The sequence below is a fragment of the Sceloporus undulatus genome, chromosome 6 (genome assembly GCF_019175285.1).
Source record: "Sceloporus undulatus isolate JIND9_A2432 ecotype Alabama chromosome 6, SceUnd_v1.1, whole genome shotgun sequence".
In the NCBI taxonomy this organism is placed as follows: Eukaryota; Metazoa; Chordata; class Lepidosauria; order Squamata; family Phrynosomatidae; genus Sceloporus; species Sceloporus undulatus.
In genome coordinates, this window is record NC_056527.1 from 40037963 (window position 1) to 40059232 (window position 21270).

A 21270-nucleotide genomic window follows, 5' to 3' on the forward strand; every position below is an offset into this window, starting at 1 on the left:
GGGGAAAGATGCCTCAGAAACCCTGACAGAAAAGGTAGGCTTTGCGACGTAATGTTCAGTTTTGATTACTGTAGTCCTGAATCTAAAATGTTATGGGACAGAAAATCCAGTCTACAACACTACTCCCTGCCCCCCCCACAAACACAACTATATGTTTATATCCTGACTCTGTCTGGTTTCTGACAGTTAGAGTCCAAAATAACTTTCTCATTTCCCGTATAGATATAATCAAAAGTATATTGGTAGGATGGATTTATAACTACTTATGAAAGTCCTGCACAAGAAGGCCTTATGAAAAGCTACAGTAACCTTGACCACCACAAGGAAAGGGGAATGGGATGGGATGATATTCCTCCCTCACCACCTGCTAAAAAAAAAGAAAAAATACAATTACTAGAGCAATGAAATTATTTGGACATACTTTGAGTTTTTAGGGGATGGTTTTTCATTACTTTGAATAAACTTTTCTTGAACATTTTAAAATGAAATACTGAACTACTTCTATTTTTCTCCCCAAACTACAGCTTGAAGGTGAATTTGCTTTAGCACCAGGCTTTCTTGCTCCTCCCAACTTGGATTATATTGGATACCACAAATACATTGACGAAATGCTGCCAGTTGAAAGCCCTGTGCTATATGATCTCCATCCAAATGCTGAGATAGATTTCTTGACAATTTTGTCTGATAATCTTTTTAAAACTCTGTTGGAAATGCAGCCGAGGAATCTCCTTGTTGGAGAAGTTGCAGGACAGTCAGCGGAAGAAAAGGTGAGATTACAGCCATCTGCAGAATCACCTCCATACACGTACAGGACATAATAGTATCTTTAAACAGATGCTTGTGTAAAAGCACTTCCTTTTTATGGTTATGAATGATATGTGGAAATCTAGGCAGGTTTTTTTATGTAAGTCCTGCCTAATTAAAAAAAAAAAAATCAAAACAGGCAGTATCATGGCCCTGACTTGCCAGACATTTTGGTTTATCTCATCCTCTTCAGTAAAGGATGTTTAAAATGGTCAAACTGCACATAATGCTCTTAGAAGGGATGCTCTTTCATGTAGTAAAAGATTTCTCTGGGAAGTGTTGTAGGAGACATGTCAAACTGTGAGTTCTGTAATCCGTTCACCAAAAAGCTCTCAATTTTTTCCCTGTCATCTCCTTAACCCATTTGTTCCTTTCTCGTTTCTTCTTTTCTTTCCATTTTTTTAAAAATTTGTCTTTGTATCTCTCTCTTTTTTTCTTCACTCTCCTCCACCAGGGCTGAGAACACAGCATTTACCAAAATACATTTATTAGTGTGATTAAAGCAACCACAAAATGCCCCATCTCTTTGAGTATGCCTGCAGTATAGTTCCAAAGATTTAAAGGCAGTTGAAACATCTACCAGATAGGCTCATAATGGATTGGCCACTTCAGCATCCTCATAGCCTGTGTCTCTGGGAATATAGATCTGTCCCCGCTAGTGATTCCTGTGCTCCAGGAGCTTTTTGGGAAAGATCCTAAGATGAGCAAGCCAGTCCTCAAGAAAGTATTCCCTCAGCATTTAGGATTATTAGTTATCAGTTATCTCAAACATTTCCTTGGGATAACTTCTCTTGCTGCTAATGTTCTATAGGTTCCCATCATGGAACATGTACCTAATCCTAAAGCCCTTATTAATACTCCCCTTAAGCCAATCTGAAAGACCCTCTCTTGCGTATCATGTCCTTCAGCATGGCTGTTACCTCGGCCCGCCTACCAGACATGGAACCCCTTTCGAGCTGAGATCATCTCTGTAAAATAGACAAGGACAGTCACACTTATCACACACCTGCCTTTCCTGTCAAAGTTAACACTTTTCCATGTTTTCAGAGCTCGTCCTTCTGCCTTCCTGTCCCTTCTCCTTCCATCATTCTAAGAGATTATGACATTCACTAGATAACCACAGGGCAACCAAAATTTATACCAAAAGGATCAAAGGACAGGTGCTGAAGTCCTGGTGGCGCAGTGGTTAAATGCCAGTACTGCAGCCACTCACTCAAAACCACAAGGTTGCTAGTTCAAGACCAGCAAAAGGGCTCAAGCTTGACTCAGGCTTGCATCCTTCCGAAGTCACTAAAATGATTACCCAGACTGTTGGGGGCAAATTAGCTTACAGTTGTAAACTGCTTAGACACTGCTTAGGCAGTATGAAGCAGTATATAAATGAAGCTTGTTTTGTTTCAGCATACATACAGGCTGAGGCATATGAAGCAGAGGTAGACATTTAAAGAAACAAGCATGAGTTTGAAACAGTCTGGATTCTAGGGAATATACTGGAAGTACTTTCAAGAGAAGTGTGCACATTGATAAACAACCTCTGGTAATTTTGCTTTGTATTTCTATATTAAGGTAAAGAATGTCCTGGATGAAATTTTGGAGAAGCTTCCAGAAGAATTTAACATGGGTGAAATAATGCAAAAGTCTGCTATACGAAGCCCTTATGTTCTTGTTTGTTTTCAAGAATGTGAGAGGATGAACATTCTTATTCGAGAGATACGGCGGTCACTTAAGCAATTAGATCTTGGTTTGAAAGTAAGAAAAATATATTTATTCTGAAAAAAATGAGTGTAAAAAGGGAGTCTATGCACCTAAATGTTTTTTTTCCCCAAACCTCTAGGGGGAACTTACATTTTCTCCCACTATGGAAGCTTTGCAGTCATCATTGTTTTATGACCTGATCCCAGATGTATGGACCAAACTGGCTTATCCTTCCACTTACAGCCTTGCTCAATGGTAAATAAATGACTTCTCCCTAAGATGTTGTAGCAGTTTAATTATCTTACACAGAACAAGGTTGGACACCCATAGCTGAACCATCCTACATAAGCAGGAGCTGGACTTGGTGTCCTTTGGAATTTATTCCAACTATGAGTTTGTAACCACAATCTTGTTTAAGACATATGCTGGTATAATCTATGTCACAATGTGCCTCATAGATTTCAATGGCTACTCTAGGTTTACATCTATCTGGATGTAAGCCAGACATTCCAGCACTACTGCACTTACAAACACAGCACATTAACTGACATTTAAATAGTATCTTCTTTCCAATCTTCCACATGACTACATTCTTATGATTTTACGTGACAACTCATATTTTAGTACACTACAGTCTTAGGATTTAAGAGATGGCCTCCTGCAAGATACAACTAAAACTGTAACAGCACACGATTGTTGTTTGCTACTATATACAGGCTGAGTATCCCTTATATGGAATTTGAAATTTGAAATGCCCCAAAATCTGAAACTTTTTGAGCACTGACATGTTTTGAAGCTTCAGTTTTGAAATATTTTATACATTGCACCAGTAGTGTGGGTAGTATGTATGTTTTGTATTTGCAAGGCTGGAGAGAGATGTGAGGATCTGTGAAATGGTGGAAGGTCTGGATGTGTGCCAAACACTATGCTTGGCTACCTGCTATTTCACAGATCTTCACATCTCTCTCCAGCCTAAGAAACACAGTACAGATGCACACTATATTACCTGTATTCCAAAATCTGAAAAAATCCCAGTTCCCAAATATTTCTGATTTCAAGTAAGGGATACTCAGCCTATAATTATTTTGATCATACTTTTGTACATCGCTATGGTATTAGCAAGACTGAAGAGGGAATTTAAAATTTGTCAATAAATATAATGGTAAGTTAGCAATGTCACTATTTGTTAGTTCATCGGGCATCGTGCTACAAACAATAGGCTGTAGATTCTAAATCACACAATGCAACTTATTTTAATAATGTTCTGCTTCCCATGTCAGTTTCAATTCCTTTGCTGCTTTTTCTTCAGGTTTAATGACCTTCTTTTAAGATGCCGAGAACTTGATACTTGGACACAAGATCTTGTACTTCCTGCAGTGGTGTGGCTTTCTGGCTTCTTTAACCCTCAGTCTTTTTTGACTGGTATGTAGCATTGGTTCATCATATATAAAGGTCAAGGAAATTAGACAACACAGTTGGGCTACAGTATTTACATAATGACTTACTGAGGGTTGCCTTTGTAGTCATATCTCTTAAGAGCCAGTTGCTTTAGAAATTCCACAGAGTGCCAATGTATTACAGAGGAGCAAATGACAGCATTGCCTTTTCAAACCTAATCAGGATGCTGGAAGTCAAAACCAATGAATGGCATACTGAATCAGCAGTGCTTTAAACAATCAAAGGGAGTAGACATTTCAGAAGCTTTAGAGATATGGGTGTCTCCTAGGAGCATGCAGAATTGTGCACAGAAGTATAATTTAATAGAATTTTTAAAATACTCCAATCTACATGAAATTATATCCTGTTAATAGCACTAGAAATTATTTCTACAATTCAGTATTAAGGTAGGAGTTCAGAGTAGCACTTTAAAATACACCTAAGTGAGCTGCCATACTGCACAACTAAGAATGTGCAATTACTCCCCAACTCAGAATACATTGCTGCAACTATATTTTGAAGATGTATGAACCTATGACTCAAAAAACAAGTTTTTAAGGAAGTGTTTCTTCATAGTATAAGGTGACTTTTTTTTTAAAAAATTGCTTTACATTATTTGAAATGTTTGCCATAGTAAACATATAGGAATAGTTTTAGCCTGTCAGTTAATTCATTCATATCAACCTTTTTCTTCTTGAAAGCCATTATGCAAAGCATGGCACGGAAGAACAACTGGTCTCTGGATAAGATGTGTCTGACAATAGATGTCACCAAAAAAACTAGAGAGGATTATGGTCACCCACCAAGGGAAGGAGCATATATCTGTGGCCTTTTTATGGAAGGTAAGTTTAATAAAGTTACAGTATCCTTGACTCAATAATGAAGTACCCATTCAGAGGTCCACCCACAGAATCTGCATCCAAGAAGTAGCAAATGTAGGTATAACCTTTACAGGACCAATTACATATAGGGATGTTTGGTATCTATACCAAGCAGAGTCCAGGAGAGTCAGTAGAAGAAATGACTCAAGATGTTCTTGTTAGGTTTGGAGGGGGGAAGAGGGGGGGAACGACTTACATTTATTTTTTCAGGAAATCCATCTTGCAGATAGGAAAGAAGAAAAACAAAAAAAGCTGACCTACATTTTGTTAGATCCTCTAAAAGTTGGCTGTAATGTATGGATGTAAACTATTATGAGCCTAGAGCTTCATGGTCACTACCTTCCCAAAGAGAGATAAAGGACTAACTTGGGAAGTGGCCTATACAGGCAGGCAGGGAGCAAAAAGAATTGAGTACATAGATCAAGGGAAAAAATAGAGAGGTGAAGGAAAAGGGCAGGCATACTGTCCAGAGCAGTGGTTCCCAACCTGTGGGTCAGGACCCCTTTGAGGGTCGAATGACCCTTTCATGGGGGTCAGCTAAGACCATTGGAAAACACCTATTTAATTACACTTATGAAGTAGCAACGAAAATAAATTTGTGGATTTGGGTCACCACAACATGAGGAACTGTATTAAAGGGTCGCAGCATTAGGAAGGTTGGGAACCTCTGGTCTAGAGTCTCCTCTCTCAATAATCACTTCACAGGCATAGATGCCTCTTTGCTTCCAACACAACAAATGTTCTAAGTTTTGGGACTACCATCAACAGCTTTAGGACTGCCTTATTATTGAGTACTAGTCTGATAGTAAGGCTTCAAGTTTCACTGTTTTTCTCCTGTTGCACTTTAAACACTGTATAAAAGGACCAAATGACTACAACTGTAATCAGCAGTTCAGCCAATGCTATCTTTCTCTCAAGAAAATAGTAAGGCCCGAAACTTACTGATAAAGTAAACCTATTGATTCAGTTGCTGAATGCTAAATCATCACTTTTGTAAATTCCACCAATGGATCTACTCTAATTGGGACTACCAGTAAGATTCAGGTTCAGATAGTCGCTATAAACAAACAGGGATGCATACTAATATTGTTTTGATATCTTCACTGGCTAAGTAGAACTTCTTCAGTGTCCCACACAATTTTGTATAGGCCCTTACTTTGAGAGACAAGCTAAAAATCAATCTGTGTAGGTAGGACCATCATGTGATTCTAGTGACTGCTTGGAAAGAAGCCCCTCTGAGTCCAGTGTTTTGTTGTTAGGTGCCTTGAAGTCAAACCCTATTTATGGTGGTCCTTTCATATGGTTTTCTTGGAAAGATTTATTCAGAGGTTTTGTTACTGTCTTCCTCTGAATAGATTATACAGTTCTTGGTATTCCCTGGCAGTCTCCCTTCCACTTAACCTCCTAAATAAGTGGTACAGAATTATAGAGACAGTGAAAATCCCACAAATGAATTCATCAATGGTATTCTGTTACTTATTTACTGTGGGAGCCCTGAAGGCAACAGATTTCATATAATCTTAGAAGGTAAGCAGAGTCAGGCCTGGTTAGTACTTGGAAGGGGGACCCACCAAGGAACATGAGGTGCTGTATGCTGTATTTCAAAGGAAGGAAATGGCAGAGCACTTCTGCGTATTCCCTTGCTTAAGAAAACTGTAAGAAATTCATGGGGCTACCATAAATTGACAGAAGGCTGGAAGACACACGCCTATTTTTTTTTTAACTTGCAGATGGGTAGTTCAAAGGATTTGTGTTTCTCTTGTTACAGGAGCTAGATGGGACCTTCAAGCAGGAGTTATAGCTGAAGCCCGACTAAAGGACTTGACTCCAGTGATGCCAGTGATTTTCATAAAAGCAATTCCAGCTGACAGACAAGAAACCAAGCACATTTATAAATGCCCAGTTTATAAAACTAAAATTAGAGGACCCACCTATGTTTGGACCTTTAACCTAAAAAGCAAAGACAAGCCAGCCAAGTGGGTCCTTGCAGGAGTAGCTCTACTCCTGGCAGTTTAAGCAGTGCCTCTGCAACATTATCCCAGCCTTTCTTATATAAGCCAAAGCCAAAAAAGTTCTTATCATAGCGAATCATCATGTACATCATACTGCTGCAAGTTACCAAAAGAAGTCCTCAGGACAATGCTCACAACTTCCATTTGTTTATTATCAAAGTTGTTTATCACCAATATATACAACACAGAAAATAAAAGAACACATGCACCACCAAAACACCCAAATCAAATCTGTTATTCATTTAACAGTATTTCAAATTTTAATTACAGTGTCAAGCTAAAATACTTTTTATATATTTTTAAAAATAAGCATCTTTATAAAATGTGCTGTTTTCCTCATTTCAACAATAGTATAAAAATATCAAAATAAACCTTAGGTTAAATACTCCAGTGTATAACAGTCATCTTATTGCCCCAATAATTTTGCTGCAACAGACAGCTTGCTGTACATGGAAAACAAATCACCAATTCAACAAATGTGCCAAGAGGACCCACAACAGTTCTTTTGGTATTTACCCAGATTTTGAACAGCTTCACGTACCAGTTAACAAAGACAGTAAGTATGCTTATAACTTCTGAATAGTTAGGTGTGTGCCCAGTTGACCACAGCCTCACACACAAAAACCCATCCGCTATGTCTTTGATAACTGTTAAAGCTGGTGTCAAAAAGCAGATATACAGTGGGCCCTTGGTATCTGCTGGGGTTTGGTTCTAGGACCCTCCATGGACACCAAAATCCATGAATGCTCAAATCCCATTAAATATAATACCATAGTAAAATGGTGGCCCTTATATAAAAGGGCAAAATCAAGGTTCACCTATGGGAATTTGTATATTTTTAAAGTGTTTTCAAGCCTGGGATGCTTGAATCCATGGGTAAAAAAATCTGTGGATAAGGAGGGCTGACTGTACAAGAAGCATTATGGGTGAATTTCAGCAGTACACCGGTTAATTGTATATGGAATAAAAAAACTGTTACACAGTTCAGCTTACATGAAATGGAAAGGAACTGCTCAGAAAATCTGTATTTCTTTACTAAGGAACAGAACACTGGGGTTACGGCTAAGGGAATGGCAAATATTTGGAACCCCTGCCCAGTTCAAAACATTTTAGAAATCCTGGTGTAATCTGGGGGTGGATATATCTTAACCAAGCTACCAAGGACAAATCTGTTGCAGTTAAGTATTGAATATAAATGATAGGAACTGGGAGTATTGAAACACTTTCCCGGTATTACATTTCTAACATCTATGAGAAGAACTTAAAATGGCTCTAAAGCACTTGGGTGTAACTGACAGTATTTGAGATCTGTTAAATATTAATCACACCAACTGATGTCTGTTCCTAATAGTACATTGATACACATTTCTCCTATGGAAGCCCACTGAAAGAAATGGAAGTTGTTTTAGTCTCTGATTATTTCTGTACGAATTTCACAGAAGACATTCCCAGTATATGGTGGCAAAGAACACAGAATACGCAGATTCCTTTGACAGCTGTTTTCCTGAGAAATCTTTTTAATACAAAAAACAACCATGATAAAATTATTTTCAAAAAGGTTTTAACCTCAACTCTTCTTTTTGAGTTGACAAAGTTATATCTTTGTAAAGCCACAGATTTTTTTTTCAGTTGTCTTCAGCAAGTTGCTTTTGCAAGCTGTGGGGGAAAAGCAGAGTTGTACTTCAGAGATCAAATAAAGACTAAATAGTTATGATCATCTCCTTCAGATGATCAAAATTCTAATAAAACTGTTTCTGAAACTTAGGGGTGGAGAACACGTGGCTTGTCCAGATGTTACTGGACTGCAACTACCATCAACCCTAAACAGCACAACTATGATGATAAATGACTTGTGATGCTGTCTAACAAAATCTGACCTAACATGTTCCTAATCCTAGTATTATTCATTCATCACAACTTCTGCCAGTTGGCTGTAAAGAGAACAGAACATCTAGACCAGGGGTAGGCAATCTGCGGCCCGTGGGCCGGATGTGGCCCGGCAAGGCCTTGGGACCGCCCCCAGCCTGGTCCTGCCGCTGATTGCCACCGGAGCCTTTGGCCTCTCGTGTGAGGGCGTGGTGCCTTTGGCCTATCCGGAGGAGGCGGGCAAGGGGGGCAATTATCTATAGAAGCCTCCGAAACATGCATTTATATTAACATTTTTTTTAAAATCAGCAATTTTTTAGCGTGTCCTCAATATTTTTAAAAAGTGTCCTCCATTTGAAATTTTTGTCATACATTTGTCCTGGTTTATTTATTTATTTATTTATTTAAAAATTTATTAATTATTTTTTGATTCGGCCCCCCAGTTCTCTGAGGGACAGCAACCTGGCCCCCGGCTCAAAAAGGTTGCCTACCCCTGATCTAGACAGAAGCACAAATAATTGAAGATCTAGATCAGTCCTGCTCCGGTTATAATGTGAAGGACTGGTGAGCTTTTCTCATGATGTACCAGGGACTGGTAACATATGAGTCCCCACTGGCTACAACTGATTTCTTGTCTTTCCTGACCCCAGGCAACAGAGTACTTTTGCATTTAATTGTTCAGGACTTAGTATGTAAAGGATTACTATCCCTTAGAGGGGAAAGCTATAGGAGTAGAATTCATGCTTAATGCTCCCCATATGTCTACTGAAACTTCTGAAGCAGGACTGTCAAACATACTTTGAGATGTGATGGCCTTGCACCTAAAGTATTCACAGCTCAGCATCTGTGAGGGTGCATATAAGAATGGACGAGTCCTACTTTGAAAAAAACAAAACTGAAAACAGCAGATCGATGCCACCCACCTACCCATCCACTCTTCTTTGTTTCATATTGTGTAACAACTGTAATACTTGTCATTGTTGTGTGCCTTTAAATTGCTTCCAGCTTATAGCAACCATAATGTGAACCACAGTGTTTTCTTGGCAAGATTTGTTCTGGGGTTTTTGTTTTTGCCTTCCTCTGAGACTTAGGGATTATGACGTGCCCAAGGTCATCCAGTGGGGTTCCATGGCTGAGTGAGGATTCAAACCCAGGTTTCCAGAGTCCAGTGCTCAAATGATTACACCATAGTGGATCTGAAATACTCTTCAACTAAATTTGTGCTGGTTTCTCACAACTATAATCACATACAAAGACCCGAAATGAATATTGCATTAGTAGATGCCTGCCAGCTCAAAAGAACATTCTTCCCCTCCCCTTCCTGCAGATCACCATGCCCTCCAAAAACTGGCTTCCACTGTTTCCTATACCAAAGCTAGTTTGGAGGAGGGGGAAGCAGAACACTGGTCAATATCAAGATATGAAATTCTAAAAACCCACCTACCTTTCAAGATATTCTTTTACATTGTCATGACCGTAAAACTTTGCCAAGTGGATTAGCATTCCTGTGGCACAACGACCGTCACGCTTACGACAGTAGCTACAATTACAGATCCCACGGCAAGGAGGACAGAACCAATCCTTAAAGAAATGTAAGGGCAAGGCATTAATTATCAAAAGCCATCCCTTCATAAGTACTATAGCTGTTGGTACTTAGTAAAGCCATCAGAATGTAGTTAGAAACTTCAGAGTATAGAGTTTAACAGTTAGTGTGCATAAAAATAAACAAAACAAAAAAAGTTTCATTTATATACCGTTTCATACCAAACTAGCAGTGTCTAAGCGGTTTACAACAGTAAACTAATTGCCCCCAACCATCTGGGTACTCATATTGGGTGTGCATATTGAATCTCTAGTGCTACCAATGAAAGCACTAGGGATTCAACTTCACCACATAGGAATCTGTTTTTACTCTACAAACTTAAAGCTGGGTACCTACTGGGTCTAGAAGTGCTGATTTCACATCCTCTCCATAGCGATTACGAAGGCATGGCCCACAAAACTGTCCTCTCACACCCCCACAGCCTTCATTACGACAAATTGTCTTTGTGTCAATTGTCTTCTGCCGACACTGATGGCATGTACTTCCCTGATGGGAGTAGAATCAAGAAAAAGGAGAATCAGGACAGTTTTATTAACTTGTTAATAAATGTTTCCTAAATGCATTAAGAGATAAGTATGATGGATTTGTTCAACCAATTCATGAGGCATGTGCAATTATTTTACAATCAACTGTTTACTCTAAAATCAGAAGCATTTTGTATTTATGTTGATGCATTCTGTCTGATGAAATTTTCCCCATTCCAGCCAATGGTACAACTAAATCTATTAATGTGACTATGCCACATTTCCAATGCCACAACCTTGGAGTGTCATAGGAAAACTGTTTCATAAATACTATTCAATGATTTTGAGACGTAAATGGACTGGCTGAAACACATCTCTTCAACCCAATCTACCCCACCTACATGCTACAGAGGTCAAGATGAAGTATGAAACAGAGAGCAATCCCTTAAAGTTGAGCAGAGGCACGTTCTGTGACCAGAGTCCTTCCATCCTTGTAAGATAGGTTCTGTACCAATCAATAATAAATGAAAGCCATTTTGTTTCTAAATGTTTTATATTCTAGAACATTTTACCTGTTCTGCAACTTCTATGTAAATGTTACACCTTACAAGGTTTTGCAAGACCCAGCTGAAGTAATGGTTTCAGCTGTACAAGATAAAAATACAAACAAAAATGTAGCCCCTGATCTTAAATCTAGCAGTAACATCCAACCCTATACCACTACCCCAACAAACATAAAGAAAACAACCCAGGTTATTCTATCTCATCTTACATTTCCAACAGGAAAACTACATAGCCATGGTATCTGATTTACATTTCCTTTTTAATTTTTTTGCACTTTGGCTCAACAAAGAATGGGTATTTGCTTCCAGATCAGGAGTGGTGAATAGTAGTGGTTTCATGGAACAATTTTCTATCCCTGAGACCCTGCCCAGGAGCGACAGGAACTTCTAAAAATATACCCAGCAAAAGATAAAATACTGGATTGGGGCCACTAATGTAAAGCCACTATCTTGATGATAGATTTTTATATGATCCAGCATCTAAAGAAACAAACAGGAACCTACCAGAACTTTATCATAGATCTTATCTTTAACTGTTATTGCAACATTGTCTAAATCTTCATCCGTTATGTCTTCAACTGGTCGGCATGAACCATATTTTGATAATCTTCTTCTTTTGGGTACTTCCAAACTACCCTAAGGGAAGAAATTCACTTCACCATCAACAAATTAAGGACTTCTGCTGCACTCCTGTTAAATGCCTCTCACGTCTTTATGTGTGCAATCCTTTTTTCTATTCAAAACCAATTTCCATATCCTTTTCTTTTCCTTCCCAAATATCTACTTCAACTTGAATGTGATAAACTTTTTAGTTAGACTGCTGAGTATTTTCAAACTAAGAAGCACAGATCTATTTCCTTTTCCTTCAATTTTACTCCTAAAATGCACTTTTGGACATCCCAAGGTGCCACCAATCCCCTCTCCATTCCACTCATCTTATACCATCAATCCAGCCCAAAATAGCTATTTCATTCTAGACCTGTGTTCCTTTTCTAAAATAAATAGAAATAATCCAGCAACAGAGTATATCTGGTGTGGAGAGGAGATTGTTCAAGATTACCTATGTATCGAACCGACATTGGATTTTTAGTCTAATTTGCTCCTATTCTCTAGTCCTTAAGTGTTTTGTGACATGTTTTGCTAAAAAGAATAATCAAAACTGTATACCCCTTTCAGTTTTTTCTTCAGGAGGTTCTGTTGTCTGTAATTGTGAAGCTGTTCTGCAAATCTAAGTGCAGTTGCAGTGAAGTTTTCCAAGGCAAATTTCTCTGGTGGGCGAGCATTCCTTGTTGGGTTTGTACGGCGCTCTATCTGGCCTTCAGAAAACTTTTTCCTTGGGGGTTTCTTCTGTTTCTAAAAAAGAGAAAACAGACTCAATTACTTTTCTTTTTCTTTATTAACCAAGCATGGAACAGATTTAGCTTCTCTAATGTTCAACCTCCTCCCAGTTCCCCAAACCTCTTAAATCAAATAAACAATCAGACCATCCACTCCAACTGAGGGCTTGCCATCCACAGATTTGCATATGCAAATGGCTCCATTCCCATTCATTCCATGTCAGTGTGTGTACGCAGCGTACCACCATTAAAACCAATGGAATTTGAGGTCCTGTGGTTTTTGTTGTAATACTAAGTACAATTAAATAGATAATCATTTAAAAGAGCTGAATTAAAAACAATTTTAAAACATACTAAGTTATAGTACAATGTTATAGTTTATTGTTGTTGTTGTATGCCTTCAAGTCATTTTTGACTTATGGAGACCCTAAGTAAAGCCCATGCCTGGCTTTAGATATAAAAACTGTTGTTCCTAAAGCTTTCCAGGAAACATTATTCTCTTTCGTTTGAACAAAAAGGGGATGGCCATTCAATTGTAGTCATAGGGCTGCAAAAACAGTGGAGGGTAGAGGAAACCCTCATGTTGCTCACCCATTATATAAAGGACCAAAGTCACTCATGTGTCTGTGTCACTACATCTAGATTGTCCCTTTCCTAAATACTCTTGAAATTGCAAGAATAGCTCATGTAATTTACAAAGGAAAGGACAAAACTGAAAAGGTATTCTTGAAAGCCATTAATTAGTTTGCACATACAGTGGGCCTTCGGTATATCCTGGACTTTGGTTCCATTACCCCCCTGTGGATAACAAAATCTATGGATGCTTATGCCCCATTAAATACAATGGCATAGTAAAATGGTGTCCCTTATATAAAATAGCAAAATTGAGATTTGTTTTTTGGAATTTAGATTTTAAAAAAATATTTTCAAATCATGGATGGTTAAATCTATGGATAAAGAATCCATGGATATGGACAGATAACTATAAATCCCTTTATTCTTAATACCTTTTCAGGGCAGAAAGCATGTCTACAAAATAGATGGTTTATGAAAAAATTCAACTGTAGAAAGACTGGACCAAATACACAAGTAAGCGCATATTCCTGTGTTAGGCAGCACAATGACACAGTCATCTTCCAGGATCTCTGAAGGACTCCTGGGAAGCCCCAGAATATGCCTTCATCACTGTGTGTCTCTTAGGCTCTCTTCAACAGCCACAACATGACTGTAGATGGTGGGCCCAGGGGAAAAGAGTATTGTGAGCAGAGGTTAGTTGTTGTGTGAGGAAGGAAGAGAATTCTGACCTCTACAACAAGCAAAAAAGTAATATGCAGATGTAGCTTGGACTTATGGCTGCATATGTCACCAACAAGATGTCAACCTCTGGCTCCAGAATCCAACCACAGAACAGCTCACAATACTGTTGCACTTCAGACAATGGGTGACATAAAAGGTAAATGTAAAATATTCCCCAGTCATACTTACAGGGGTTGAGGTAGAGGTTTTAACTGGAAACAGGTCAGGTAGAGAATTCAGTTCTGCTAATAACTGGGCAAGCTAAAGTGAGGAAAACGACACCAAATGGTACATAAATTTAGTATTCAAAATATACTTTCAATACTAGCTAATAGCTAGATTACTGGATACTTTCTCCTTCTTGTTTATTTTTGAAATGTAAATCATTAGCATTTATTTTAAAAGGTAAGTGCTAATGCCACACCTGTCCTTTTTAAAATTATACTGCCATGACTAAACTGATATTCTTAGAAGTGTAAGTGTCTAAATAACAAAAATAAAATTACAATAGAAACTTGAAAGAAGAAATAGACATTTGTGCAAATTTTGCACAATTAACAAGACATGTGTGGCCTAGAACAGTGCCTCTTGGCTGATATGCAGGACCAGCAATTTTCCCCCAATGTACCAGAGACTGGCACTAAACTGCCCCTATTGGGTACATTTTTTCTTTATTTCCTTGAAACATGCCAGGGACCACCACTTTGAATACCACTGACTTCGAATTTGTGATAATCACCACAACCTTTAATCTCCTTGGGTTACAAAAGCAAATTAAAAATCTGAATATACTTTCACAGACAATGCAACTTTCACACCAGTTCTTACCATGGCTTTATTTTCTTTGATATTCATGGCTCTTTTCAGCAGGGCACTAGAGTTATCCTCTGGTGCTTCTTTAGCATCTTCCTCCAACCCTGAAGATGCCTGACTTAACAAGACAAACTCAACAGTAAGTAGGCATAGGCTTATGCCATAAGAAATAAACTCACATTGGAGAGCACAGCACAAAAGTGAAGAACATGTTTCACATGCAGATCCCTGAGTCAATCCCTGGTACCTCCAGTTCACCAAAGACTTGTGTAGTAAGCAATGTGGAAAATCCAATGCCTAAGATGTTGGGAGTTCAAACTGGGCTTTAAATATTCTGGCCCCTTTTATTACCGTTGTTGCAAAACTCCACTACAGCAGATTCATGTAATGCAGGGAACCCTAGTTTACAGGGGAGAAACTCCCCATGCCAGTGATTCTTTCTTTCCTGCCCACTAGACCTTCATGATACAGAAAAGACCTACATTTAATTCTGCCCACTGGCTAATGTGATAATATGGCTCAATGGGTTAAAAAATATTTTTGTAGGATTCTCCTCAATCCTGAACCTCCATGCCCCCCAGTCCTATGTGAAAATTGTTCTTAAGCATATAAACATACATGAAATGGACAGTTATAAAAAGTTAAATGCAACAAATATGAGGCCCACACCTCCACATCTTTCTTGTCATTGATGTCATGCTCATTTGAAGAAAATCCTTCAAACTCTTCATTTTCTGAAGCTGTGTCTTCTGTGAAAACCTCTCTCAGTTCCTGAGTCAGGTGTCTGGGCTGAAAATTAACATCCAGCAATATCAAACATATCCCCACAAATTTTTCCAGTATGCAAAAAGAACTGAAAGACTTCCAAAGAGCCTCACATCAAAATAAAAGTAAGGTACTTCTCCTGTGCTGACAGGGTAAATTGGAGGAAATACAGAGTTCTGCTGAACGACGGAAGGGATAAATACAATAAGTAGGACAAACGTGATCAGAAGGTAACCCTAAAGAAGTTCATGGAAAGCCATATAGTACAGGGAAAGCTCTCTGTCATCTCCCTCTCTGTAGGCACTTAACTTCTGAAAAACTGACGGTCAGAACTCTGCCCCCTCCCTTCATTGAGATCTAAGGTTATTACGATGGAGAGGGGAAAGGGAATAAAGAACTTGCTTTTACATAAGCTTCCTTAAGTGAAACTTATTTGGGGATCCAAAAATACCTCCTTCACTGCTTGTTTTCTTATTTTCAGGTAATGTACCCACACACCATCTAGTTTAATATTGCTTGAATACTGAAAAGGTACTGAATCACTTCCCGCTCCACTGTAAAACTTCTGCCTACAAAATCTCAAGCCCCATTAAACCTATTGCCCATTAAGATGTCACACACTTCTATTCATTCAGGATGAAGGTCTCCATGGAATAGGTACGGACAGAATGGAAAAGAGAAGTAGCAGAATCTTGCTGGGCACATGGTGAATAAGGCTGCAAGTCATAATAGTTCTACATCAGAGGCTGTACCCTTCTCAATATCAGTTTCTGGGGAATACAGTGGGAAAGCATACTATTATGTTAGTATCCTGCTTGCACTGATATGTGCTTGGCCATTGTGGGCCATTGTGGGAGCAGAGAACTGAACCAGATGGACTATTGGTCTGATAGAGCATATTCCTTCTTACACCTGATTTTCAGCAACCCCTCCCACCACAAAATGGTTGTAAGGAGAGGAAGAGCTGACAAGTTAACATTATCTTAGCATTCAGGCTAATGGCCAGAATCCTGCTGGCAACAGCAGCCACACTTCTTCCGGGGTTCTGCAAACATTGGCAAGGGGAAGCAGACAAAATCTGCCAGCTTTAAGCAGCCTGGTTCTCCACTGCTTTACTTCCTCTGTGGCTACTGTGCCATAGCCTTTTAGCTCCTGGGACCACTGTCTATGCTGGTACAGTCACACCAGCAAAGTATGCTAACAGGATTCTAGCTAAAAATGACACTACACATTGGTGGGGGGAGACAAACAAATTGCTACAGCTTCCTTGAATTGATAATCATAACATTGTAATTTTTCCCTTCCTCTACTATGTTCAAGATTTTTCACTTTATTAGACACATAGAACTGCAGTGAACTTTCTGAAATTCCATAGCAAGGTCTATAAAAGAAATAAAATAATTCAAAGCATCTGTCAATCTTTCTACCTTGAAAGAAAAGCAACACTGTGTGGCAGAGGGAAAATCAGACACATATGCACAAAACATGCATCTTTGGAGAATCACAGTTCTATAATTGAGAATGTTTGTCTCCCCCTCCTCCCCATTGCTGCTTCCTCTTCTCATGCAAGACTTAACATGACCTTCATACAACTGCAATTCAGTAAGTATTGTTATTCCCCCTTTTCCCTGTCCTCCCTTCCCCAAATTTAATTATATACTCTTTTATATTGAGGTAATGTAAGTGAGGATGAGATACAATAGACAGGTAGAAAAACTTCTAGTGGAATAGAAGGGAGAATCATTCAGACACATTTTTAAAAAAATCCTATGACTTATTAAAGATAATTGGAGGGGCTTCTCAGTAAAATTACTTTCTTCTTTTATTGATATTTTCAGTACAGCTGGTTGTGGAAGAGGGAGCACCTACATAAAGGGGAGGTTACATTTATGGCTTACAGACTGAAACTATTATGTTCTGTGCCTACATAATGACTTGCTCTACCAAGGTAAGTTGGCAGTCAGCTTCATGGACTTTTTCCAAACACAGGTAGAAGACCAAGTTCCCTTAGGGACATTTCTGTAAGCCTTACAGTAAAATATTCTGGGTCCCTCCCCTTTATCCCTGCACACCAATTCCCAAAAATGCCTCTGAAATCCAATTCAGCTTCTGGGCTAAAAGAAGTTCCCCATCTTTTAGGTAATTGGTAGTGTGTGAAGGGGTCCTTGTTCACCACCCACACCCAATCTGGTCCGGTTTCTGCCTATGGGGTAAGTTGTGTTGGCTTAGGAATGTGTGCAGCTGTCATGAAAAATCAGGTATTCAAACTGGCATTACCTAGTAAGGCAAGGATGAGTAAGGACCTTCCATCAACTTTAGCCAGCAAAGTCATAAAGCCAAACAAATATGGAGAGCCACAGGGACACAGTTATGACCCCTCCTCCTTTTCAAGGCTTCCCTCAGGCCAAAAATATTGATCAACACCCATCATCTCCAATGGTGCTGCTGTTCAGCAATTTTAACTAAATTTCTTTTACAGAATATCCATGGCAGGAAGAATGAAGCCAAAAGAAATGCACTGTTTCATGTTCATCGGAACTTTTCTTTGCAGGATAGAAACTATGCAGGATTTGTTAAAAGATTTTTGTACCATTTTCCTGGCCTCCAGTGAATCAAAACTTTCACAGCTGTCCTCTGGTGATCCTGTTTCCATGGGAACATCAGGTCCAAAACCAAAAAAGTCTTCATCATCACTTGGGGCATTAAATATGTCAGCCAACTTGAGCATCTGTTTCCAGTTCATTAAAATAAATGGAACATAAAGTCAGCCACAGCGATAATCATTTTTGTGGAATCTATCATGAGAATACAGGCATGTTATTAAATCATACAGATAGAGTACATACAAAGTATATATAAATGAATCCAAAGCAGAGAGGAAACTAGGTGGGTTGCTTCTGGTTGTAAATTCTTTCATACTTGCTTAGAAGGAAGATTGGCATTATGTTAAGTTTTAAGAAACAGATTTACCCAAATAGATTTACCCAATCTGAATCTCCCAAGCCTTTGAGTCACATACCACAGACCATGTTTTTGAGGGTTTTGCAATATTTCAAGAAAAGAAAATACACAAAAAATGCATATTAAGTTAAGGTGCACATAAACTGCATTTTTAAAGCAAAATATGCAAAAAACATTGCTTGAATTTTGCTGGTCATTGACCGAATAAACACATTCATTCATTGCTTGAACATTTTAAAAGCACAAACAAAAATGCATATATCGATCCGAACGGAGAAGCAGGAAATATAAATAAAAATTTTATTATTATTATTATTATACATTAGGAAAAATGTTAAGAAAAGCCATACAAATATCCATATGGCCCTCATGTAGATATAGATCAGAAGAAGCATATTGCTGAAATTGGACAACAAAAGCATGACCTGTAAACCCCCCTAATAATCTCAGCAATCTAGAAGCTGAAAGATCTGTCCAGGCCTACTCAGGTATATGGACTGAAGTTTAATAATCTTACTCAAACCGTATTACCCTGGTGAGCCAGGCTGTGGTGCCCTTGAAGAATCCAACTTTGGTTCTACAGTAAGCTGATATATTTCGGCTCCAACCTGAAGTCCTGAATTTGGATCATACTTAGGCATAGAGGCCATCATGCCTCTGCCACCCTGAATGGGGTGACAGAGGTATGGTGGCCTCTATGCCTAAGGTATGACCCAAATTCTGAGTGCCCAATGGGTGAAAGAGCCTGAACAATCTGTCACTTCTACCCAGCTTTTAGATGTTGAAGGTGGACTTTGTTTTAACCCTCTCCAACCTTACAATTGGATAAAGGAACAATTCTTGTGCTGACCTCACTTGTCGTTCTGTGTGAAACTTTGCTACACTGGGCCATGGCTATATATGCCTGGAGGAGATTGGTGTGTGTGTGACAGAATCATTGGGCTATATCCCCATAGATGACACTAATTTAATCAACCATTGAGGTCTGACCATGTCCCACAGAGGTTTGTAGATCCTCAAGATGATGTAAAAACTTTGCAACTGGCTACAGGAACACAATCAAATGCTTTTGTGATTTCCCTCACCCCACTCTCTTTGAAGCACAAATGGTCACTGGCGGGGGGCTTCAGCCTGTAAATGCCACTAACAGGATGCCAGCCAACAGCTGGAATCCTGTGGTTAGTCCTAAGTAGAGTAGACCACATAATTCAACACAAAGCAAAATGATTCAACAGCTCTGGTCTAGCTGAGACTAAGAAATGGATATTTGAGAGTACAGTACATGATAGCAATTTAGCGTCAGCCATCTGGAATATCACTGCATTTATGATCAAATGGCCTGCAAAAATTCCTGTTACGGTTGTACAGGGCAAATTGTACTGAAAACAAGCCCACAACTGTTAGTTTCACCAAAAATATTTAACTAGCCCAACTGCCTAGGCCACTGAGATACAAACACATACACCACCTAGTACCTGTCCAAATCACTGTTATACACAAATGTACATGCACCAGTCCTAAAGAACAACAACCCAACAGATCAATAAGTAATCAACAAACTCAGAAAGTGCTGGGTGTTGGCGGAAGGGTGAAAACCAGAGAACAGTCTGCAAGGAAGGAGAGCTCCCTGGATGTCACCTTGAACAGGAAAACTTCACACTCCAACATTTTGTTGCAGGTCTCATTTCTACACCTATGTTAGATATTTATGCCTTAAGATTCTTCTGTCTAGATCCCTGAAGGTTGTCCACAGACAACCAGGACGTGGCTATTTGCAAGCTCTGACATGCTTATACTGTACAAAATACAAGTTCATTATTATGGCATGTTCTGCACTTCAACCAAGTTGTAAATTCTTCAATTTTAAAAATGTCCAATTTACCACACTGTTGTTCAGTTTATATGCTGAAATGCAGTTATGAGGCCAAGAGACATCAGATTGCTTTTGGTATCCAAGATACAAGGAGCATAATAGGTAAAATACACATAAACATATAGGCACGTAAGTCTAACAAAACAAGTGATTCAAGCTATCAATACTGAGACAGACATACAGTATTGCTAATTTATAAAGCAGGATGAGTAACAGTAAAAGTACATTTTAAAATAACACTGTGGCCATAGTCCCATTATTAAAAACAATCTGAGCTGCAACTAAAATGCTGACAGTTTATTATTTACTAAAATATTTCTATCTCCCCCTATATCAAAAGCCTTCAGGGTGGTGTACAAGTAAAATCACTGAAGGTAATTTAAAACAAGACTAAATAGGCAAATAAATAAAGTAATTAATAATAATAAATACATAGATTAAATACAATTAAGTTATGAACAGGTTGAAGAGATTAAAACCATTTTAAGACCATGTGCATTAGCATTTTGAGATCAATCAGTATAACCTAAAGTTATTAATGAATAGTCACGTTTTTACCTGGTTCCTAAATGAAATCAGCATTGGTGCCAATGCCAATAGGGCCTCTAGGGGAAAGCATTCTATAATTGAGGAAGAAAGATCCTCTCCCATGTGATTTGGCCTCATTGGTGGGACCTTTTCCCAGCAGGCCATGCCCTCAGGAAGGCACATATACAAAGTTTCACAAGTGGAACAGTTTTCCTAGTGCCCTCTGTACGTGTTAAGACTACAACTTCGTCCACATGAGAATACACAAAGTCATAGTCCAACACACAGGAAGGACACCTGATTGGGGAAAAACAGTTTTATGCAATGAGATTCCTGCCTCTGTCATGGTTTTGCTAGAGTGATGTGGCACTA

At 38.8% G+C, this 21270-nt stretch overlaps 2 protein-coding genes across 4 annotated transcripts in view; one reads left to right on the plus strand and one right to left on the minus strand.

Moving 5' to 3' along the window:
• The window catches only part of LOC121934528 (dynein axonemal heavy chain 11-like), a 79985-nt gene extending 72824 nt beyond the window's left edge, over window positions 1-7161 (plus strand). For all 3 annotated transcript variants that reach the window (XM_042475103.1, XM_042475101.1, XM_042475104.1), the window contains 6 exons: window positions 525-767; window positions 2371-2553; window positions 2639-2754; window positions 3809-3921; window positions 4638-4778; window positions 6586-7161. In XM_042475103.1, the coding sequence (XP_042331037.1) occupies window positions 525-767; window positions 2371-2553; window positions 2639-2754; window positions 3809-3921; window positions 4638-4778; window positions 6586-6833 (1044 nt within the window). In that variant the 3' untranslated portion in view covers window positions 6834-7161. The remainder of the gene's footprint in view (window positions 1-524; window positions 768-2370; window positions 2554-2638; window positions 2755-3808; window positions 3922-4637; window positions 4779-6585) is intronic.
• Window positions 7162-7617: 456 nt separating this feature from the next.
• On the minus strand, window positions 7618-18748 carry CDCA7L (cell division cycle associated 7 like). Its single transcript, XM_042472101.1, has 9 exons — window positions 18127-18748; window positions 15390-15560; window positions 14787-14885; window positions 14148-14219; window positions 12493-12678; window positions 11830-11961; window positions 10635-10784; window positions 10140-10276; window positions 7618-8485 (listed from the first exon to the last, which is right to left on the minus strand). Exons 1-9 carry the CDS (start codon window positions 18277-18279, stop codon window positions 8455-8457), a joined length of 1131 nt encoding a protein of 376 aa, XP_042328035.1. The 5' UTR covers window positions 18280-18748; the 3' UTR covers window positions 7618-8454.
• Window positions 18749-21270: the final 2522 nt, after the last annotated feature.